Source organism: Diadema antillarum, unplaced genomic scaffold (genome assembly GCF_040938485.1).
Source record: "Diadema antillarum isolate AM-2024a unplaced genomic scaffold, OU_Dant_1.0 seq00000288_RagTag, whole genome shotgun sequence".
In the NCBI taxonomy this organism is placed as follows: Eukaryota; Metazoa; Echinodermata; class Echinoidea; order Diadematoida; family Diadematidae; genus Diadema; species Diadema antillarum.
The window spans coordinates 973,249-995,143 of NW_027271315.1; the positions used below are offsets into that span (position 1 = coordinate 973,249).

General features: G+C 40.3%; 1 protein-coding gene across 1 annotated transcript in view; it reads right to left on the bottom strand.

Moving 5' to 3' along the window:
- LOC139730067 (deleted in lung and esophageal cancer protein 1-like) overlaps window positions 1–21,285 on the bottom strand; it is a 36,629-nt gene extending 15,344 nt beyond the window's left edge. The window contains exons 1-19 of the mRNA XM_071640978.1: window positions 21,272–21,285; window positions 17,968–18,209; window positions 17,134–17,287; window positions 16,471–16,581; window positions 14,695–14,819; window positions 13,798–14,012; window positions 12,991–13,160; window positions 11,050–11,223; window positions 10,118–10,251; window positions 9,231–9,323; window positions 8,366–8,456; window positions 7,059–7,221; window positions 5,984–6,185; window positions 4,754–5,116; window positions 3,723–3,947; window positions 2,836–3,000; window positions 2,242–2,384; window positions 1,353–1,506; window positions 589–699 (exon numbers count right to left, since the gene is read on the bottom strand). Coding sequence (XP_071497079.1) covers window positions 589–699; window positions 1,353–1,506; window positions 2,242–2,384; window positions 2,836–3,000; window positions 3,723–3,947; window positions 4,754–5,116; window positions 5,984–6,185; window positions 7,059–7,221; window positions 8,366–8,456; window positions 9,231–9,323; window positions 10,118–10,251; window positions 11,050–11,223; window positions 12,991–13,160; window positions 13,798–14,012; window positions 14,695–14,819; window positions 16,471–16,581; window positions 17,134–17,287; window positions 17,968–18,195 — 3,021 coding nt within the window. The 5' untranslated portion in view covers window positions 18,196–18,209; window positions 21,272–21,285. The remainder of the gene's footprint in view (window positions 1–588; window positions 700–1,352; window positions 1,507–2,241; window positions 2,385–2,835; window positions 3,001–3,722; window positions 3,948–4,753; window positions 5,117–5,983; window positions 6,186–7,058; window positions 7,222–8,365; window positions 8,457–9,230; window positions 9,324–10,117; window positions 10,252–11,049; window positions 11,224–12,990; window positions 13,161–13,797; window positions 14,013–14,694; window positions 14,820–16,470; window positions 16,582–17,133; window positions 17,288–17,967; window positions 18,210–21,271) is intronic.
- Between the last annotated feature and the right edge of the window lie 610 nt (window positions 21,286–21,895).

Here is a 21,895-nt window from a genome sequence, read left to right on the forward strand (position 1 = left end):
AAAAAGAAAAAAAGAAAAAAAGACTCAGTGTGTCTGGCGCTCACATGAGTATCGCAAATTCACCCTCCATGCATTCTTGCAGATTATTATAGTTAAGAAGATAGCAAACTTTGGGGATTTGGGGGCCTTCAGGGGGCATAGTGCCCATTTTAACAAACTGAGATCCTTTCACCCTAGAGATGTTAACTGCAACATTTGGTGAAAATCCATCATGGGGTTTTCAAGAAGAAGTTGAAAATGTGAAAAAGTTTATGCACCACGCATGATGGAAGACAGACACCCTACGCTGGATGATGAATGACGGCAGTAGCCTTGTTGAACCTTTCACTCAACAAGTGACATACAAAAATAAATGTCGAACATATTCACACAAAATACGTATTGTACTACATTGTATAGATCTGCTCATTGTAACTGTACATGCTCCTTTTTATTGTTAACCCGTTGAGGACGAGTCCCGAGTATACTCGGGCAGGTGTCTATTGGAAATGCGTGTTGTAGCAAAATCAGTCCGTCCTCAACGGGTTAAAATCTAAGAAAAATCCTTGCATGCTGGGCACCCCATAAAGTGTCCTTATTAGTACAAACCTCTTCCTTGGCGGTGATCGTGACGGTCACTGGAATCTGCATATGTCCTCCAAGGACACCTTCTGCGGGGTCAAAGGTCACATCACAACACGAGGCTTGCTTTCCAATTGGCTGCATGGAGAGAAAAAAAAAAAGATATAGCATAGCCAAAGTAGACACAGTTATTTGAGTTGGCAATATACCACATGATCAAACAATAATTACGAGGTGTCTACGAAAACAATCCATCACCTTAGGTACATGCATATGTTAGTGTACACGATCCACGATGCTGGCTTCATCTGAACATGGGAGCTGTAAATAACAGAGGCAGATGGTGCAGTCTGATAAAACTAGAAATCAGGCAAAAAAACAAAAAACAAAAAACAAAAAGCAAAAAACAAAAAACTGCTAACCGAACAGGACCACAGCAGTGAAAGGTGAGAAAGGAGAAAATGATGACACAAAGATTGTCCTGGGCCCTGTTTTATGAAGAGTTATACTGGATTATATAGTGGATTTCTACCATAAGTCTATGGCAGCATATGTGGTAAGGGAATTTATAAGTCATTATAATAAATAGTGCTATCGATAGCAAAATTTGTAATTGGCTGGATTGATACCATGTGACGTGCATAAATTTTGTTATAGTGCATCGGCCTCAGTGAAATAAAACCGCACTTGGGCTAATTGTACATTTGTTGCGTACATAATCAAGTATATCGCATTCCAAATCATGCACTACTTGTATAATATCTTATGATAAAACGGGTCCAAAATCTTACCTTGCTCCATACAAAGTGTGCTGGAAGCTGACACTGGTTGAACAGCTGTACCGTCTTGGTGACTGGAATGCCCACATAGACTTCCGGCAGCTCCAGGGAACACGACAGCAGACATGCCTGTGGCCTCCGGATCACGCCGTATACGCCAACATACCTGGAATCACAATGAAAGGAAAGAGATCAGATTTATTTTTAAGAAAAGTCGATCTATTACACAAATGATGTCACTATCTGTTACAAAACTGCTCAAAAATCATCACAAAATTTCTTTTTCGAAAAGCTAAAATATACTTCTCAGAAGGGTTCAAAAAAGGTTTCTCAAAAGGGTTCCATTATCAATCCGCTTGCAAAATATTGAAAGGTTCTATCTAGAAACTTGTCTGGCTGATACAATTTCCTTAGATAGTCAGTTATTTAAAATGATAAAATTAGGTGCACCCAACTTCCTGAAGTGCCACCCAATTCAAAAGTGGATAATGGTATAAAACACATCACTATAAATACGTACGTAATGACTCAGAACATGCCCTAGCATCAGTACTGAATCGCATGCAGCTAACAAGCTGCACATGCCATTCACTATCCTGGGATGGATATTGCAATGGTCAAAGATATTGTAATTGATGTGATAGATTATAAAACATCACATAGCAAATAAAATTGGGAATGCTCTGAAAATGCATTGCTGTTCTTCTGAAATGCTGCATTTTTGGTAATATCTCTCATTTTTGTCTCTACCCAACTGAAATTGACATTTCTGGAACTTAGCTCCTCATTCACACAACTGGTAACAAATTTTTTATTGAGATTCCTGGTACATTGTTTCTGGACTGCTGTGAGTGGCTACTGAAGCAGATATATTGAGTGGAAGCTGAAATGTTCCCTTTACCTTGTCTTGCCTCCCTCCACGTTCATCTCGATGACAGAATCCAGGCGCCGGCAGCAGGTGGGGGTGAAGACAACCTCAATGGGCGTGGACTGCAGCGGTCCCAGCTCTCCTTCTGATGGTGTGATGCTGAACTCTGAAAACTTCTGGAAATATGCGGGAGAAAAACAAAACAAGATCCTGATATTGGCAGTGATGGAGATTATACTATGTTGTCCACCAACATGTAGAAATTTCTTTTCCACCATCTTCGCAAAAATGCAATATGTTTGCAATAATACTCTGCAATGTCTTCATGGATTATAGGGCTGATGTTAATGAAAGAAAGATAGATTTGCCTGATAACACAGCATATGCATGTATGCAAAGAAATTTCATGGCATTTTTTTCTTTCCCCCTTTCTTGTACCCTCCTTGATTTCAACTCATCCTCTTCTCCTCCATATGTGACTGCTGTCATATTCATGAAGCCTGGTTCAGTCAGTCTTTCAATAATGATATTGTGATTTGCATTTCAAACTAGGAATTAACTTCTCTTCTTGCAAGATGATTGCGTATATCAATTGAGTTCCACAAAACTCTGTGGTGAGGTCGTTACCTGGCCCGATTCGGCATCCGTCAGTAAGAATTCTGCGCCTTCCCGTAATCTCCACTTTGCCACGACCTGCGACTCATTGGTGATATAGAACGTTTTCTTCACTGACTGATCAAAGCGCACCAGCCCAAAATCCAAAGACGGTGCTTCAATGGAAACGTCAGGACCCTGCAATATTGAAGGATATGCATGGAATAAGCTGACATGTATTTAAATCAAGTGAAAATAACTTTCTTTTGCTGTTGTTCATTCAGACTTCTCTCAATCTTCTCTCAGTCTTCGTAAAGATTTCAATCTATTCTCAACAGCGGTTGTGAAATTGATGTCAGAGAACAAATGCAATATGTCAGGTACAGTTAACCTGTCCAGGACCAGTAATGTATGACATGGCTGCTTGTCTTTGACCTAAAACAACTGATAAGCAACTGATGAGTAATATCATCAGGCCCAGGCCCCTATAGCAAGTCCCACCAATATCATGGCTGATGGTCGATACCACTTGAATGTGCAGTTATTTTCATCCCAACCACTATCCTACGTTATCAAATACGCAGAATAAAAGATATTTCGGGTGTGTATTTACACTATAGGTGATATGCAACATGCTGTTATCTTGAGTTGATTTATCACTTCATGTAAGTCTAGCAACTACGAGTCTTAAAGTTGAATACCATGTACGTTATATATAATAGCAAGTCTAATATTTCGGCGATGGAACTTCCCAATAATTTCACGAGTACAGTCCAGAATGGGGACACGTAGGCATGCACGTCACATTAATGTCGGGATGAGAGTTAATATTTTCATGTGTTGTTACTTTCACAAATAGCACCAAACTCTCAAAATTTGCAAAAATAAAAACCTTGTGAAATATTTGGTGTACACAGTACCTTGATGTCAGCGATGACGCGGAGTGGGATGGTAGTCTCCTGGTAGTCGATGCGGCACTGGAGGGTGTGGTCAATTCGGCCCGGGTGGCCCCCTATGATGGTCATCTCCAGCTCCACCGAACTCTCGGGTGGGATCTGGCCCTCGGGCGTCTGCACCTCGATGATGTGACTCTCCTTGAGGGAGTCCCAATGGAAGACCACAGGGAACTTGCTGTAATTCAGCATCTGGGAGAGGATGGGGAGAAGGTGTATTAACTCTATGTGTGCCACAGTATTCTGAGACTGCAGGGCATGAATGCTTTTGGAAAGCATCTACTTCAAAGCCATGCAACTTTGAATAGAAATGTTTATCCAGGACATGTAATGAGCAAATTTGTACAGAAAATTCCAGGCTTTGCTACGCAAGAAGTAAATTTTATAACAAAGCTTTGATTACACAGATCTTCCAAATGGCCAGTAGCTATAATGTCATTGTCCAGGTCTGAGAGGCATGACTTTTATACACAAAACTGTGACAGGATATTAAGATTTACTCAAAAAACTCCTATAGAATACCATTATTTGATCACAACGCAATGCAAACTAGGCTGTATCTGTGTGAGGAATGGAATTATACTAGCTTTCATTGTACTTTGGCACTTGACGATTTACTTTGCAGCTTTGGACAGAAAAAAACAACAACATGCCGTCCCCTCTAGTAAGAGGCAAAACATTCTGTCCCTCGGATAGGACATAAAACGGCAGACCTGTGTGTGAGGGAGTCACGGTAAGAGATCCTGCTTCATTCATTCATTGCAAAAAGAGCAGGGTGCATAACCCGCTGGAGTGGTCCTGCCTCACATACAACTATACACCCCATGGAAGACCAGCTAGTGCAACTAAATACGGACTATCCAACCATCTTCCAAGATAGAAAAAGAAACATACAAACAAGACTTGTTATCATAGCAATTTTCTATGAAATGGGGCTTGGTCAATTCACTCTTTTTTTTTTACAGATTTATTTCCCTGATCACCAAACTAAGACTTACAGTAAACTTCTTTCTGGTGGCCGTCGAGTGCAGCATCTGGCCCGGAACAAAGATGGCGTAGGGGTCGAGGATGACCTCATACTCTTTACACAGTCCCTTGAGCTCCACCTCCAGGCCAAGCATGTCTCCCTCTTCCCCCATCCCGTCCCCACCCACCTCCTCCATTGCCTCCAGGGCTGGTAGTGAGGAGGGTGGCTCCGCTGGCTGGTCGGGACGGGGCGTGGCACTCGTCTTCCTCCCGGAATGTGACGCGGACATTGAGGAGGAGGAGGATGGCGGTGATGTCTTCTTCTTTTTCGATCGCGAGGTCGGGCGAGGCACATTCTTCAGAATCAGCTGCAATACGCTCTCGAATTCGCCCACCTATTTCAGCAGAGCATTAGAATGTCAAGATAATGCAATGGAGCATAGCATGACATCACCAAAAAAAAAAAAAAAAAACAGAAGGGAAGACTACATCCTTTCATTCCGGGTGATACACGAGTGCAGATGAAAATTCACCTGTGATTATGAAGACGTAGTGTTATAAATTGTATGAACAAAAAAAAAAAAGATGTTTTTTTTTCTTTCACCATTTCTGCAAAACAACTAAATCTGCATTTGTACATTCATCTGAGACAAAAGAGCACAAATGCCAGTTGGTTGAAATGGCAGTCCCAATGGCCAATAGGATGATATGATCAATAATACGCTGACTGTCACACTCTCATAGCCGTGTTATAATTCGCTCTAATTTGGTAGGATGTTTGTTAATCTGATGCTTTCTCAGTAGCCCTCAATTATAAATGGCAACTTCTATCCTCCAGATGAATTTTCTGCTGAAGGGGTTAAAGGCATAATTTACCATTTGCAGATGAAACAAAAACACAGCATTAGTGCTTCAAAACATAGTGAAACAATTTGAGTTAGGGATAGAAACAACCTATGTAAGAATGTGAACCAGTATAATCGATGTTAAGTACTGTTATATCATACAAAATGTGAGCCATAGTTATGATGAAAACGTTTCCACATTAAATTATCTACAATTATGGTTTAATGAGAAATATAGTGATATCTCCTTATATTTTAGGCTTTATTGCAAAAATTGTATATGGTAGGAAGTTTTGTGATACAACTTACCTACATATATGCATCAAAAGTGATATCTTGAACATTTTTTAACTCAGTGCTCCCAAATGTAAACAAGACCTTTAATTGAAAAGCCTGACAGCATATCTATGAACTCACCTTGGGTGGCGCAAATGCCACGCTAGTGACCGCTGTGCCAGAGGGTGGTAACGTTCCCCTCTCCATGTTGATGCAGAATATGTTTCTGTTGTCGAGTACCCTGGAGATCTGGTGCCCGTCCTGCTCCTTCTCTTCCTGTCCTGGAGCTCCGCATTGTGGTGACGATCTCACCAACTTCCATTGGAAAGGCAGTTCGACGTTGCTGCACAGAAGATTTAAATTGTGAAGATTTTTTTTTTCAATTATGAACAATTATGAATTCTGCATAATCAGCTCACAAAGAATTGTTTAAAATATGAGAGTGATAGTCAACATCATATTCCAAAATATCCTAATAACTGCGGTGATGAAATGCTATCAAAGAGCAGAAATGATTGCGTTCTCATAAAAGCCTTATGGTTGTTACACTGAAGATTTTTGTTTGCCAAGTACGAATTGTACAATCAAAGTGTGCATGAGACTTGACGCTATTCTACAATGATAGAAATTTTTCTGAAACATTTTCAAAATGTGCATCCACAATACCATGATTCTCCATGACAACAAAGCTGATTCTATTTTATACCAATATTTCAGCACATAAAAAAAAGATAAACCTTCCAGAGGAACCACATGAGAAAAGAATATAACAAAATTTATACAAATGTCTGTAACTTCTAAACACAAGTCTAGTGCAGAAAGAGTTCCTTGTTACTTTAAGTTACTTTGGAAGCATGCTAAATCATGAAGGATGTAATTTTGATTCCTATATCACAGTAGAGACACTAATGCTCCTGTGTACAAACATAACAGAATTTACAGTGTGCACTGTTATTCTTATTTTAACCGTTATAACCTCATTTGGTCCAAGCAACAAAACACAGAAAAAGATCTGACATAGGTTGGTCTTCTTCAAAAACACTGCTAGTATTTGAATGCCTTGTCAATCCCTTATAAAAGGGACCATGCTACAAGTTGACTGGATAAACTCATCTGAAACTGAATAAAAACCAAGTGACAAATTAGATGGATAAAATGGAAAAAACAAAAGGCACACAAATTTGGTGATAGAATCTGCATTAGAGCATCATCTCACGTTAGATTCCGAACGGTGATTTCTTCCGTCACGTAAGTCATAGGGTTGATGTCCTCAAACTTGAGGTGGTTTTCTGCTGTCGCATCTGCCAGCTCACCGGGCGTCGGATGGCTCTGGGCCCCGGACACTGATTCCAGGACCACTGAAGCCTTCTGGCCCTCACCTGGAGCATTATGGGAAGGAAAAAGACGTAGAGAGGAATTAGTGTATCCTGCATGGCTTCCTACCATCACCATCATACCTTAAAATTTGTTACATGTACATTCATTTCAAGTCCCCATAACACACGAGTAAATCCAAAAGGAACTATTTCATGATTACTGCAGTGGTCCCAATTATCTAAATATCCAGTTAGCATCATATAGAAGTAGGTCTAATGTGAACTGGAATTATGGACGACTTATGTCTTCAACAGCACATGCCATTTAAACCTGACAAGTACATATATATTCATGTTTTTAGAAGTTTATTTTAAAAAATTTTTAAACAAGCCTCTTCATGCTTCAAAATTGGACAATCCATTTAAAAATTACAATTTTTTAAAACATTAGCACAGCCATAACTGATGAGAGAACTAAAACACTTTTTTTTTGTGACGTCACATATGGAAAAATGAAATTAACTAATAACAAAGAAATTTCAACTCATTATCATCTTTCTAGCATGATAAATGAGCACTGACTTACCTCTTCCAGAAAGGAGACGGAATATCACCCTTCAGATATGTGAGCGACATATCGAGGGAATGTTTTCTCATCATACAAATCAAACTATGTGGAATTCTTTTCTTTTCTTTATATCCTTTTAATTACCATATCGTCGGTGGGGTGACAAGACCTTGTATCTCAAAAATGTCAATTTTTTTTTTTTTGGCTTAATGGTCAAATAATGGGTCAGGTGATGTCTTGGCCAAATCCCAACTGTCTTACTCCAAAAATGAAGCCACCATGACATGTCAAAGGAAAGGCTTTCCCATTTACTACAGTGCTTTGGCCGCCATGTTTTTTTGCTCTCCTGAACATTTGTCATTTTTGAGATACGAGGTCTTGTCACCCCAGCGACGATATGTGACATCACACAATGTGCTGTAGTCTTCTCATCCAGCGACAGCTGCCCTAAAACTTTAAAAATTCATAACTTTTAAACAAATTATCCCGTTTTCCTCTAACTTTGCTGATGTGTTCATCTATTTATTGATATTGCTGTGTTTACTCAATCCACATGCATATTTGGGTTTCAAAAAGTGACTGCAAGTGTTCACTAGAGAGAAAAATAAACAGGAAAAAAACAACAACATGAGTACAAACCTTTCAACATGAAGTGTTTGACTGTACAGTTGTCGCACACTATCGTGATCTCTTGCTCGTAAACCTCTGTACCGGGCGGACTGAAGCAAACCTGAAAAGTGGCCAAACGAGTAAATGGGGGTATTTTTGCACACTTATTCCAATCAAGAATATGTGCCAATATAATCACGAATGTATGCATCTCCAGTGAGCATTGAATAATTCTCCAGCATCAATTTCTTTCTGTGGACAATGTTGACAAAGCAAATAAATTGTGTAACGTATACTCTGCCAACATCTGTAGAACTGGGAGACAGGTTTTATTACCACAGCATTGTTTCTTACATCTTGCTTTCAAGTTATCTGGTTGCATCAGCTGTCTGTTATCTGAAAATATCATTATAGTAAAATACTGTTGTTTTTTTTTTGTTTTTTTTTGGAAGTTCAAGTCATCTGGAGGTTTGTGCCATTTAATGTGGCCGATTACATTGTACAACATGAGCGTTACTTGTGCATATATTGTGGGATCTAACCAAGTACACATAGCTTCAACAACATTTCAAAGTGTTATATGCTTCCAGCAAATACAAGCACAGCCTCAATAAAAATGTAACAATGCAATTAACAGCATTGTATATAAAAGAGGATGAATTTGAAACTGACAATATTGTCATAGAGACTCAATGATCACATTTGCAAACTGAGCAAACGAATGGGTTTGTTTCACTGCGCGTATTGTGATCATTCCCTCCCCCCCCCCCCCCAAAAAAAAAAGCAAACAACAATGAAGAAAACACACAACCTACACATTCAAAAACAAAAACAATGAGAGAGGAAGCATTACACTTGGGAAGGAAATTGTTCAACAACTGACAGTTGTCTTTACCTGTAAAGGAATGGCATGCCCCGCCATGATCTCAAAGACAGCCGGGTAGAGCTGGAAAGGGGGTACGTTCACCTTGTCTCCGGTGCTAATGGACTGCGAACAGCATCAGATGGGAAGCAATGTCAACTTCATGTGGCTCCACACAAACTGAATACTTTAGTTAGATTCATTTGACGTCTGATGTACAGTGTATTAATTTGACAACCCAGGTCATATCATATTGCAATACATGGCAAATGTACTAACTGTGCATTAAAGATGAAAACAACTGATGATGCAAACATCAGTATTGCATGAAATGCTTATAGCGATTAACTGCAAACATTCATACTTGATATCAGGTGATACCAAGGAATATAACAGAATTTTTAAAACAAAAATATAATCCTGAATGTGAAGTAGGTAGCTCTTTTTTTTTATTTTGCTGCTAGTATTTGTCTTTAAATCAAAAGCGAATAAAAGATCAAAATGAGAACTTCTTGTCATAGAAAAATTCTGATCTATCCAGTCCCATGCAGTTTGGCACAATAAACTGCACCTGTACAACATATCCAAACAGAAAAAAGTAAGAAAAAGATTTTGCATTAAAAAAACAAAAAAAAACAAATGAGAAATTTGAGCTGTTGAAATTGCTCTGTAGTGAAAAATATTGTTGATACTCTTTTGCATATCAAAAGTAATCTGACAGAAAAAAGAATTGACAAAAGCAACATGGCATCAGCAGCAAACAGCATCACTACAACCTTGACAACATCAGTGACTGCAACAGTCGGGACAACAACATCAGCTCTGAGCAAAAGCAGCAACAACAAAGGGGGCAACAGCAGCAAAACTATAAAGCACAATGAGTGGGACTGAACTGTAGAATACACAGATAAATCACTCACAGAAAAGTTTGTCGCTGGCCAACACCTTCTGGGCATGGCACAGAAGCGGCCGCTGCCCCCATGGTTCTGGACAAGGAACTCGGTGCTGGAGTCCCCTCCCACCAGACAATGGCCACAGTCTATGACGGGGGACACTATGGGCGTGAAAAGAAAGACGAATGAAAGGAGACCTGTAACTGGCTTGCTGAGCTGATACTATTTTACCTGGACCATGGACCAACTCTGATGGGGGAGAGGGAAGAGAAGATTAGAGAACCTCCTCCTGGCTATGAAAACTTGCACAAACTAACAGGATAGTTTAAGAATGCATCTTTTGATTTGTTTTGTTTTATTCATGTCAGAGGTTCACTTCTCATTGACTGATATGGCTGTAGCTGTATCTATTTCAATTTGCAGAAGGTATTCACACGAGCTTTTCAAAGTGATGAAGTACTGGTGGCTACATACATTAAACATATTCACACATTCAAATTCATGAAATTCCTCCGTCCAGATGTTTCTATGGCAACTGATTGGCAAATCATCAATCAGTTGTAAAATTCACACATTGCAATCAATGGCATTTACATGTGTGCATACTTTGTCTCCCTTTCTTACATGTCTCTTATTTTACCATTCACTAAGCCCTGTAAAACCGGGAATTTTTGCTTGCATGACACTTTCACAAATTTTGTGAGGAGCCAAGATTCCCGAAAGTAAAATGCATGTGAAAGGTTTTTATCTACACAAAGCTATGAATGCCAGTGGCAATTCATGAAACAGTTGTGTCAAGAAAAAGGCAGTCAGCTCCAATTTGTGAAAGTTTCATCCTGCGAATGTGTCTGGTTTTATAGTATGTGCCAGTATCTTGTTTCAAAGGACACAACTGGATATACAGTTTGAGGAAACATTTTCCATGTGCACTACGATCAGTATATAAATGTGTGACTCACACGACAAAAGCGGTGGGGGTCTTCTTCCGAGGAGTTTGATCTTGAGCGGCTGGCTGGACTGCGTGTTGATGACCAGCTCGTCCTCAAAGTCCATGAGAGTGTCCGGCATGAAGCGGATGTTGTACTGGCAGCTCATGCCGGGAGCGACGATGCCCTCCTCACCGGGAAATTTACCTGGGAAGGGGGAAAATATACAGTCAGGTTTCCAGTTATGGCTAGAGGAGATGTCGGTTCAGTCGGGGTGTGAAGAATCGGTTTGAGCAAATTCATGCAGCCAATGTGGTCGTAGGGCCCCTGGTGTAAAAATGAGTACACCTGTGATGCTTATCAGTGCACATGACAGCTATGTCATTGCCATTCACATAGCCTTCCCCCCCCCCCCCCCCAGCAACACATCTCCCCCATTCACATAGCCCTCCCCTCCCCCAGCAAAACACACCTCCCCCCCCCCCCAAAAAAAAAAAAAATCACTGAAGGTGATTAATACCCCCGCCCCGTGACGACAGTCTTACCCAAGGAATGATCTTTCCTTGATCTTCTGCCATTTAAATGCCGTTACCATGGCAACGCAGCTTCCGACACGTCCGAAAAATATTTCTTGCACATCTTCCCACCAAGACTATTGTGTGTGCCACATTTCATAAGCTTTTGTCAAAAACTGAGGAAGTAGTTCAATCCACAAGATCTTTCCTTGATCTTCCGCCATTAATATGCCGTTACCATGGCAACGCAGCTTCCGACACGTCCAAAAATATGTCTTGCACATCTTCCCACCAAGACCAATGTGTGTGCCACATTTCATGAGCTTCAGTCGAATACAGAGGAAGTAGTTCAATCCGCAAGATCTTTCCTTGATCTTCTGCCATTTATATGCCGTTACCATGGCAACGCAGCTTCCGACACGTCCGAAAAATATGTCTTCCACATCTTCCCACCAAGATCAAGGTGTGTGCCACATTTCATAAGCTTTGGTCAAAAAACTGAGGAAGTAGTTAAATCCGCAAGATCTTTCCTTGATCTTCTGCCATTAACATGCCGTTACCATGGCAACGTACTTTCGGGTACTGTCAAAAAATGCGTCTTGCACATCTACAACCAAAGGCACACATCTGTACCAAGTTTCATGGAAATTGGGCAAAAACTGAGGAAGTAGTTTGCAACACAAAATTTTCCATCATTTTGGCTCATAATATGTGAGCTGTTACCATGGCAACATACTTTTTGTCACTGTCAAGAAATGTGTCATGCTGACCTATATCCTAAGACAAACATTCAATATGAATTCCATGAGAATTGGAAGAACACTGATGAAGCAGTTTTGCCATGAAGCATTTTGCCCTATATTTTACCAATAACATGCCGTTACCATGGCAACGCACTTTTTGCCACTGCAGAAATATGTGTCTTGCACATTAACATATTCAGATGAACATCTGTACCTAATTTCATAAAAATTGATCAAAAACTGTGGGAGGAGTTCGCGACGCAAGATTTGTACCCATTTTGCCCATAATATGCCGTTACCATGGCAACGTACTTTTGGGTACTGTCAAAAAATACGTCTTGCACATCTACAACCCAAGGCACACATCTGTGCCAAGTTTTATGGGAATCGTTGAAAACTGAGGAAGTAGTTCGCGACGCAAGATTTGCAACGGACCGACCGCCCAACCGACCGCCCGACCGACCGCCCGACCGACCGCCCGACCGACCGCCCGACCGACCGCCCGACCAACCGCCCGACCGTCCGCTGATTCCTATATACCCCCTTCAAACTTCGTTTGGCGGGGGTATAACAACAAAACAAAACAAAACAAAACAGGCACTATGAATAAGAAAGCCACTTTTGTAGTTACGCATTTCACTCCTGTCTACCTGGTACATTACACAACAAAGATAGTCCAATGTATCATCTGGATTGTGACTCTAGTCAGAACTCACCGAGGCCTACGGAGAAGTATTCCGACTTGGGTGGGATCACTCTGAGAGGGCGGCTGGCTGCAGAGATGTTCTTCAGGTCAAGGGTCATCTCATAGACCTGACCTACTTTGTAATCGCTGAAGACGACTGTCTCAGGCATGGGCACAAACACAACCGAGTGCTCTTTTTTCCTATCAGAGCAAATGTGAGAAAAATCAAATAGATAAAAAATACAATGCAAGCAAATGTAAAAAAGTACATTATATTATTATTATTATTATTATTATTATTATTATTATTATTATTATTATTATTATTATTATTATTATTATTATTATCATCATCACCATCATCATCATCATCATCATCATCATTATTATTATTATTTATTATTTATTCGGCATTAGCAAAACAAATACAAAGGACAGGAAGATTTCTAGTCTTGTATCGCCATTAGATTCAAGTCATGATAGTGCGTATGAAGGTGTTGGACAAAACAAAATATATGATTGGAATCTTTGTGATATCATGTAAAGTGCAAATCAACTTTCCATTCAACAAGAATTCTTTACCAGGCAGGTGAATAGTGACAGTGAGCATGAGAGAGAAGAGAGGGAGGGGGAGAGGAAGGGGAGAGAAGGATAGAAGGAAAAAGGGAGAAAGGGAGAAGTTCTACAGCACATAGACTTCAAAGATTTTGCAGTCTGGTAAATGGCATTAGTTTTTTTTTATAATTGTCAACTTTGAATGCATAGGAAATTTGAGTCAGGTTCAGGGAAATAGGGGCCTCCGGCATGTTTGCCTAGATTGTGAATGGTGCTCTCTTACGCTGTATCAACAACAGTGGACTTGGCACCCCCGAGTTGATGCGTGACCATGTTGGGCTTGACTAGGGTGCGGCCCCCTCCCAGGGCAGAGGGGGGCCGGTGACGCGGGTTGCGCAGGAAGTTGGACTTGCTGAACACCATGGCCATGTCCTTGCGGTTCTGCTCTCGCGTCTGCGGGGAGGTCATCTCTCGCCACTTGTTCTTGGAATCGCTTTTCTGTGGATGCAAGAGATGGGAGAGGTGTATTATCGACCAAGGCACTATGTACTCCAGTGGCAGTGATCACTTTGAAATATTCTGGATATCTCATAATTGTCAAACTTCCTCAAACAGCTCTGGTCTTGCTTGTGTGTATTGCTTGTATCTTCCTTCACTCTAGTTATAAAATGACTTTTCCATAGTAGAGAATATTGCGGTGTACTCTACAAGAACAGGCTGTCACCGATACTATTCCATTTTCAATTCAATTTATTCATCCGAGATCAATTTCAGAGTAAAGAGATTAGAAAAAAAAATGTATTACACAAAAGTGAGGATCAGTGCAAGCAGGATGAAATAAAGAAGAGTAGTGCAAAGGTGCAAACCCCAAAGAAGTAGTACTAATGGGAAAGGGCCCTAGTAAACAAAATTTTAAAGTACAGACAACAAGTAAAGAATTAAAAAAAAACCACAACAACAAGACCTTTACCTACATGAGCCTGTGTATGCATAGACTAGGTGAAGAAATTGTACAGACACAGGAAAGTTATAAAAAATAAGGGGGGAGATAATAACAGAAATGATCCAGCAGTTTGAAGGCTAATTATAATACATGCAATGTATACATAGAGACATAGTAGATATACATTGCATATGACAAATGAATGGAGAGATATAAATGAACAATATCATTACTTACAGAGCTGCGGTTCTGCCTCTTATGTGAATGACTGTCTGGTGCATGGGGGATGGACCCCTTGTCTCCCATCTCAACGTGCTTGGTAGATGTCTTTGTAGCTTCCGCATAATGAGGCATTACTCCAGCTGGTCAAAGAAAGCGAACCAAGATGAATGAGTCTTCTAAATCTTCACAACAATGTGCTCTTACTTGTTTATTTTATTTATCTATTTTTTTTTTGGGGGGGGGGGAGGAAGGAGTAGGGGAGGGTGGCAAAGTCACTAATGTATGTCAAAACAGGCACTCTCTCTCACAGAAACACACACACATAGAATTTATGTTGACTTGCTTCTGAAAGGGTGAGATCTCCATCAAAGCAATGGTGAACATTGAATTTGTTTGTTTTGTTTTGTTTTGTCAGAGGAGAAAGAAATACAACGGTTATTACTTTTATTGCTATTGTCCTGAATTTGGGAGTAATAAGTCAGGGTTCAACACTATTTTCTCTGGTGGTCTGTTCAGACCACTAAAATCTTTGAATTTGAAATTTTGGTGGCCTGGAATAAAAGAAACACAAGAATCAATTTTGAATCTTAGTTGCTCAATCAGGCCACCAACAAATAACCTTTTTACAGAAATTTGCTAGCTGACATCAAATTCTAGTGGCCCGGGCCACCGCTAATGTCGAGCCCAATCAAAATAAGTGATTTTTTTTTTTCTATGCAGAGACTCTGATACAGGAAAGGTTCAATTAACTCTTTATGAGCCACTGTGAAAACCCTTTGTGTACACATTATTCTGAGACTGCAATTGAAACATGCTGTGGTAAAACATACTATTTTTCAAATCCATGTATTTTTCATAGATTTTTATGCCTTGAGCAAATTGTAGATAAAATTTCAAACTTTCCTATGATGTAACTTTTATGGCAATTCTATGATTATTTCTCCTTTCAAATGGCACAGGCATGACTTTTGTACACAAAATTGTGACAGTAACTTAGAATTTGCACAAAAAGCCAATAGGGTTCACCGCTTGATATATTGATTAACCACAAAATGCATGCTACATGTGAGAAGAATGGAATCTCGAAGAAAAGCTGCCATACGGTATGGCAGCAGATGGCAATTTATCAATCGGTTTGAGCAGGACTTGAAGAAAATATGAGAACTTGGCACGCCGGCAACTGAGTCGGGCGTGTGAATGTGGCACATAAAGAGTTAATGCACTGTTTGTTTGTTTTTGTGTACCCCTGGCTGGAGAGCGAGCCTGGGGGTGCAGTGTCTTGGTCAAGGAAACAAGTTATGACAGTGTTCAAGCATGGGACATTCTCATTAACTCTTTATGTGCCACGTTATTCTGAAACAGCAATGTAGTCATACTTTGGGAAAACATTCTGATTTTCAAATCTGTGTAACTTCGATAAATTTTTGTTACTCTGGAAATGCAAAGTGAAAACATAGTTCTGGTAAGGGTTTGAGAACCCATCTTGCACCATTTCATATTTGCTTGCAATATATCGAAAGAGTCTACCAAGAAACTTACCTGGCTGACGCGATTTGCTGGGATGAGGAGTTGTTTTGGAGCATTTTGAGATCGAAAATAAGAGTCAGTATACCAACTTTTATTCCAGAAGGAATGGAATCGCGAGAAACACTTTTATTGTACTGTGGCATTTGGCGATTTATCGATCAGTTTGTGGGTTTGAGAAGAATATGCAAACTTGGCACGCCATCAACTGAGTCAGACATGCAAACGTGGCACATAAAGAGTTAGAAGATATTCTTCACACTGTACCTTGCGGTGCATGGGTTAAAGGTGGCTCAGCAGTGCTGAAATCGTCTGGCACGATCAGACCATGGCTTCGTAGGAGGTCACTATCCAGACACTTGTTCAGGTGGGACTGGACTGTTTGTTTGGATGAGAAAAAAGAGGTTTGTGGAGAGAGTTCTAATTTCATATGAAATAAGAGTTACTGTACTGGAAAAGAAACTGCTTCATTAAACACACACACACACACACACACACACACACACACACACACACACACACACATTGCAGATATAAACACAATCATGACAAGTTCTATGGCAAATCAGAATGAATGCAGAAGTATCAAAGTTGTATGAAACAACAACAAATATGCAATTTGTCTACAAGGTATGCCTCATCTGTAAATTGTGACTGCCTTGGTTTTTATCAACAACAAATTTTGAAGAATTAATGAGATATTCAGTAATAGTCCAAAGGATACATTTTAAAAACAAAGAAGCAAACATCACTCTCAATTGGAATGCATATATAATTAAAGAATTACTCCTTCCCTTATTTTAGTTCGATTTGGGTGGTCATTCATTGGGAGGATATACAAGACAGGCTCATCTTGAAACTTTTTAACCATCTCTAATTTGAACACCCAGTTCACTTGCAGCATTTTCAAACTAAGTGAAGGAGCCATACCAGGTGGCAAGCCAAGTTCGTGGTAGATGTCGCAGCCCTCAGCAGCCTTGTTCAGCTCCTTTTCATCGTCAGCCATGGCCTTGGCCCTGGCCTGCATGATGTGGCGCTCCAACATGGCAGCCTCCGCCATACGACGCTCCCGCTCTGCCTGCACCTGCAGTCCAGCAAAGAGAAAACAGCATAAAATCCATGATTATCAAAAAAAGTCTGTCTGATACAAGTTGAGAATGTGACTTAAAGTGACCAAAAAAATATGCAGACCTGACTTATCTATAGATCTGAAGCCTTGCGAAATCCTGAACAACAGGTCCATTTTCTTTTCACAAGTACCTGACGTCAACACCAGCACTTGAAACACCAGGAAACACAGACTACAATCTTGCTTCTCTTACAACCAAGAAAGACAAAAAAGTTGAACCCTCCATTTCCATAATTCTTCGGTCATACAGAGAAATTTGTTTCATGTGAGTGATTTAAGGCAATGTCGTTTTGTTTTATTTTTCTGTGCTCACGTTGATTCATGCTGATTTGGAAATCTGTGAGATACTTTGTACCTTCTGAATAATGGGAATGACTGGATGATATAAAATAGGATCAATTATATCAATTTGTTAGGACAGTTGCATCAGTTGACTCAATGTGTCTGATAATCCAAAGAGATTGTTTAGACATGAAGAAACAAAAACAACAACATGCCTTTCTCAAAACAGGCTAGTTTCTCTGAAACCTCTTCTTTCTCTTATCCTCTGGCTCTTTCACATTATGCAGCCATCCCTATCCAAAACTTATTTGCACTCAAGGTTGAAACAAGAAAAAACAGAAACAACCACATACCTTTCTCAGCTCCTCCACATACTTCTCATGGTAAGAGTCATCTCCGCTCCTGGACTTGTTTAAGTTCCTCACCGTCTCCTGCTCCACAAAGTCCCGGGTGAAGATGTCACGGAAGGTCTTGGCCAGGACGTGTGTGACGTCTTGAGATCGTCCCGAGGAGGGGCGCTGCAGGTACATGGGAGGCTCATCATACGGGAGCTTCCCGAGTTTGGCGGTGATTGTAGACATCTTGTGGAGAGATACTGTGACAAGATTGGAACAGCAGCAACGAACATTTGATTTGCAGCAATAATTCATCATAGTGAAGAAGGGGATCAACTACCTTTAAATAGTAACATATCACAGAATTTTACAAAATCCCAAAATATATCAGTTATCACTTTGATAACCGACCAGAATCAGTCCGGCCTGGCCAGAATTCAGCTAGCACTTTGTGCGTTCAATGTCAATGCGCATTCAGTGTCACTTGGAAATGCACTGCAGCATAGAAAAAATAGATCTACCTTGTTTGCGTAAAGTTGCACTGGGGACATTGCAGCACCCACTGGGGACATTGCAGCACCCACTGGTGGCCGAATTCTGGCAAGTCGGCACTTGCATTCAACCCCTGTTCTAACTTCTAGTACATTTTCATAGTAACTGCATCGGCACATTCTTTATGTCTGCACAGACAATAGAGTGTCTATAAATTTACAGAGATTTTGTTTTTCTTTAGTGTTTTTGCGGATACAATCACACTCTACGCTTGCGACAAGTGAAAAATGTTGCAACAGAACAGAGTATTTCTTGATCTTCAGCATTTTTTTGGCAACCCTGATTCTGATAATTTAAACTGGATTTATCAAATTCCCAGATCTAGAGTAAAATACCCCATTTGCGGCAGTTTAAGGGTTTTTCCACGCTGTAAACAAATCAGGCAAATTATTTTCAACCGTTTCATATATCATAGACAAGATTATTCATTAACGCTATTGTTTTCATACAAAATTTGACCAATGAATAAACACAGTTTTCATGATTTACCAGGGCAAAACCCGGCTCAATTTTCGCCGATATGCGCCGCAGAAGCTCTGCTTGCGGCACGATGTACAATCCCTCTGCAATGCGCGCGTGCTCCGCAATCTTCAGCTGAACGCCTTCACATGTCTCGCGAACATTGCGTAAGCGCCAATTCCCATTGCTAAAGCACGTGAAAATAGCGGGTGCACATGCACTGGCTGCAAACAGGATCGCAATTCTGGCGGTGTTGTTCATATCTTTCTCGTGTTTTTCTCTTTTTTTTTATGGTAACATCCACTTTCCGAAAAAAAATGGCGGCCCACATCGGCTCGCGAAAGTTCTATTTTACGTGAGGATATGTTTTCAAAATCTATAAACATCGGGAAAATGACAAAAAATCTAATTTCTTGGACCATTGTTTCTTAACTGTTATGTTAAGAAGTACCAAAAATAAAATTTTGGATGTGATATGTTGTCATTTAGGTGAGAAAATTTCACTTTTGTCGGAGATTGTGCCCATTTTATCGGTTGCTTTTCGTTGATTGGTAGTGTGTTAGTATATAGTGTGCATGTAACACTACAGTGCAATGCTGTGTTTAGCGGTATATTACCGAGTATGTCGTACCTGCCACAAAGGGCGCACGGCCGCATACTGCCGCAGTTACTCTATAACATATGTGCTTTGGAAAAGTTGTGCCAATTTACATTTCTGACAGCAAAATCTGGGTTTTTGATGGATATTTGGAAGTGACTGTTGTGAACAACAGTGCTAGTAATAGTAGTATGTGAAATGATGACACATGACAATTAGTGTGTTCAGTTGTAACAATAAATCAAATGGCTGCTGCATCGCTGGCTTGTTGTGATTAAAGTGACCAAATTCTGGCAGGTGGCCACCGCCGGGCCGGGCGCGTGTTTTTTTTAGACGGCGCAGATTGGGGACCTTAAAAATCTATTGGGGACCCTATCCCTAAACCTAATCCTAATCCTAACCCTAACCATCAAACCCTAACCCTAACCCTAACTCACCAAACCCTAACCCTAACCAAAAACCCTAACCCAACGTTTTTCCCATTGGTTTAACACGCGCCATGCCCCAATCTGTGCCGTCTTAAAAAAAACGCGGTCCGGGCCATAGCAGCCGAATATTCAAGAGTAAATTTAGCATATAGAGTAAAATATTCCGTTTGCGGCAGTTTAAGCATTGTTAAGGGTTTTTCCAACTTGTAAACAAATCTGGCAAATTATTTTCAACCATTTCATATATCATAGACAAGATTATTCATTAACGCAATTGTTTTCGTAAAAGAAATTAACCATTGACCAACGCAGTTTTCATGATTTACCAGGGCAAAACCCGGCACAATTTTCGCCGATAAGGGCGATATGCGACGTAGTATTTCTGCTTGCGGCACGATGTACAATCCCTATGCAATACGCGCGTGCTCCGCGATCTTTAGCTGAAACGCCTTCACATGTCTCGCGAACATTGCGTAAGCGCCAATTCCCATTGCGAAAGCACGTGAAAATAGCGTGCGCACATGCATTGGCCGCAAACAAGATCGCAATTCTGGCGGTGTTGTTGATGTCTTTCTCGTGTTTTTCCCGTTTTTTTCGATGGTAACATCCACTTTCCGAAAAAAATGGCGGCCCACATCGGCTCGCGAAAGTTCTATTTTACGTTAGGATGTGTTTTCAAAATCCATGAACATCGAGAAAACGATGAAAAATCCAGTTTCTTGGACTATTGTTTCTTAACTGATATGTTAAGAAGTACCGAAAATTTCATTTTGGATGCGATATGTTGTCATTTCGGTGAGAAAATTTCACTTTTGTCAGAGATTGTGCCCATTTTATCGGTTGGTTTTTGTTGATTGCTAGTGTGTTAGTATGTGTGTAGTGTGCATGTAACAGTGCAGTGCTGTGTTTAGCGGTATATATACCGTGTATGTTGTACCTGCCGCGAACGGCTGCACGGCCGCTTACTGACGCAGTTACTCTATTGGAAGTAGATTTTCATGTCTATAGCTTGTAGTATTAGGCCGAATATGCTGTATTCATGGTATTACAATTACAACAAGCTAGATTCTTATAGTCTAGTTAATAGCTGGCAGTTCAGTTCCAACGTCAAAGTATTAAAACCGTAGGCGCCTATGTAAAATGAGAACACAACGCAAAATTGAATGCATAGGACCAGGCAGGCCACCCTGCACTGCAAAAATGTTCGGTAGCAACAGCGACGGGATAAAAGGAAAAACAGAGTGAAATACTACGTTAGTCGTGTCCACTACTATTCCGAACTTACCTTCAAACGCTGTGATTAAGTTGCGATCAGTACTTCAATTACGAAAAACAAAAAACGGTAGTCGACGAAGTCATTTGTCGTGTCGTCTACCGATGTCGCGTCTTCGTTCTCGACCCGTTGCTATGAAGGGCTGGAGCTGGGAGAGGTCATGGAAGGTCACGACGGAAGTAGTAAGCAACCGGGGGCGGGGCCATCTTCTTATGAATATTTATAAGTCTTGATACAACCGGATCTGTCTATAGAACGCCATCTGTTGCAAAAGTCAATTCAATTCAATTCAATTCAATTTATTTGTTCAATTCCACCAAAAAAAAAAAAAAACAAAGTACAGAAATTGTGATACCTTAGTATTGGGTGAAGACAAGAAATCAATGATTACACAAACATGACAGATAGCTAAAAAGAGTTAACATATACTAGTACATGAGGTGGAAAAGATAGGAGTCCTGCTGAGAAGCAAAGCTTGTAAATTGCAGAAACTCCTATTTACAGATACAAAACAAAACAAAACAAAAAAACACCAGATACACAAGACTGGAAAATTCAGCCTGAAAACTATGTACAATATATATACAATATGCGAAAATGAAATGATAATTGTGTGTGGGGGGGGGGAGAAAGCAT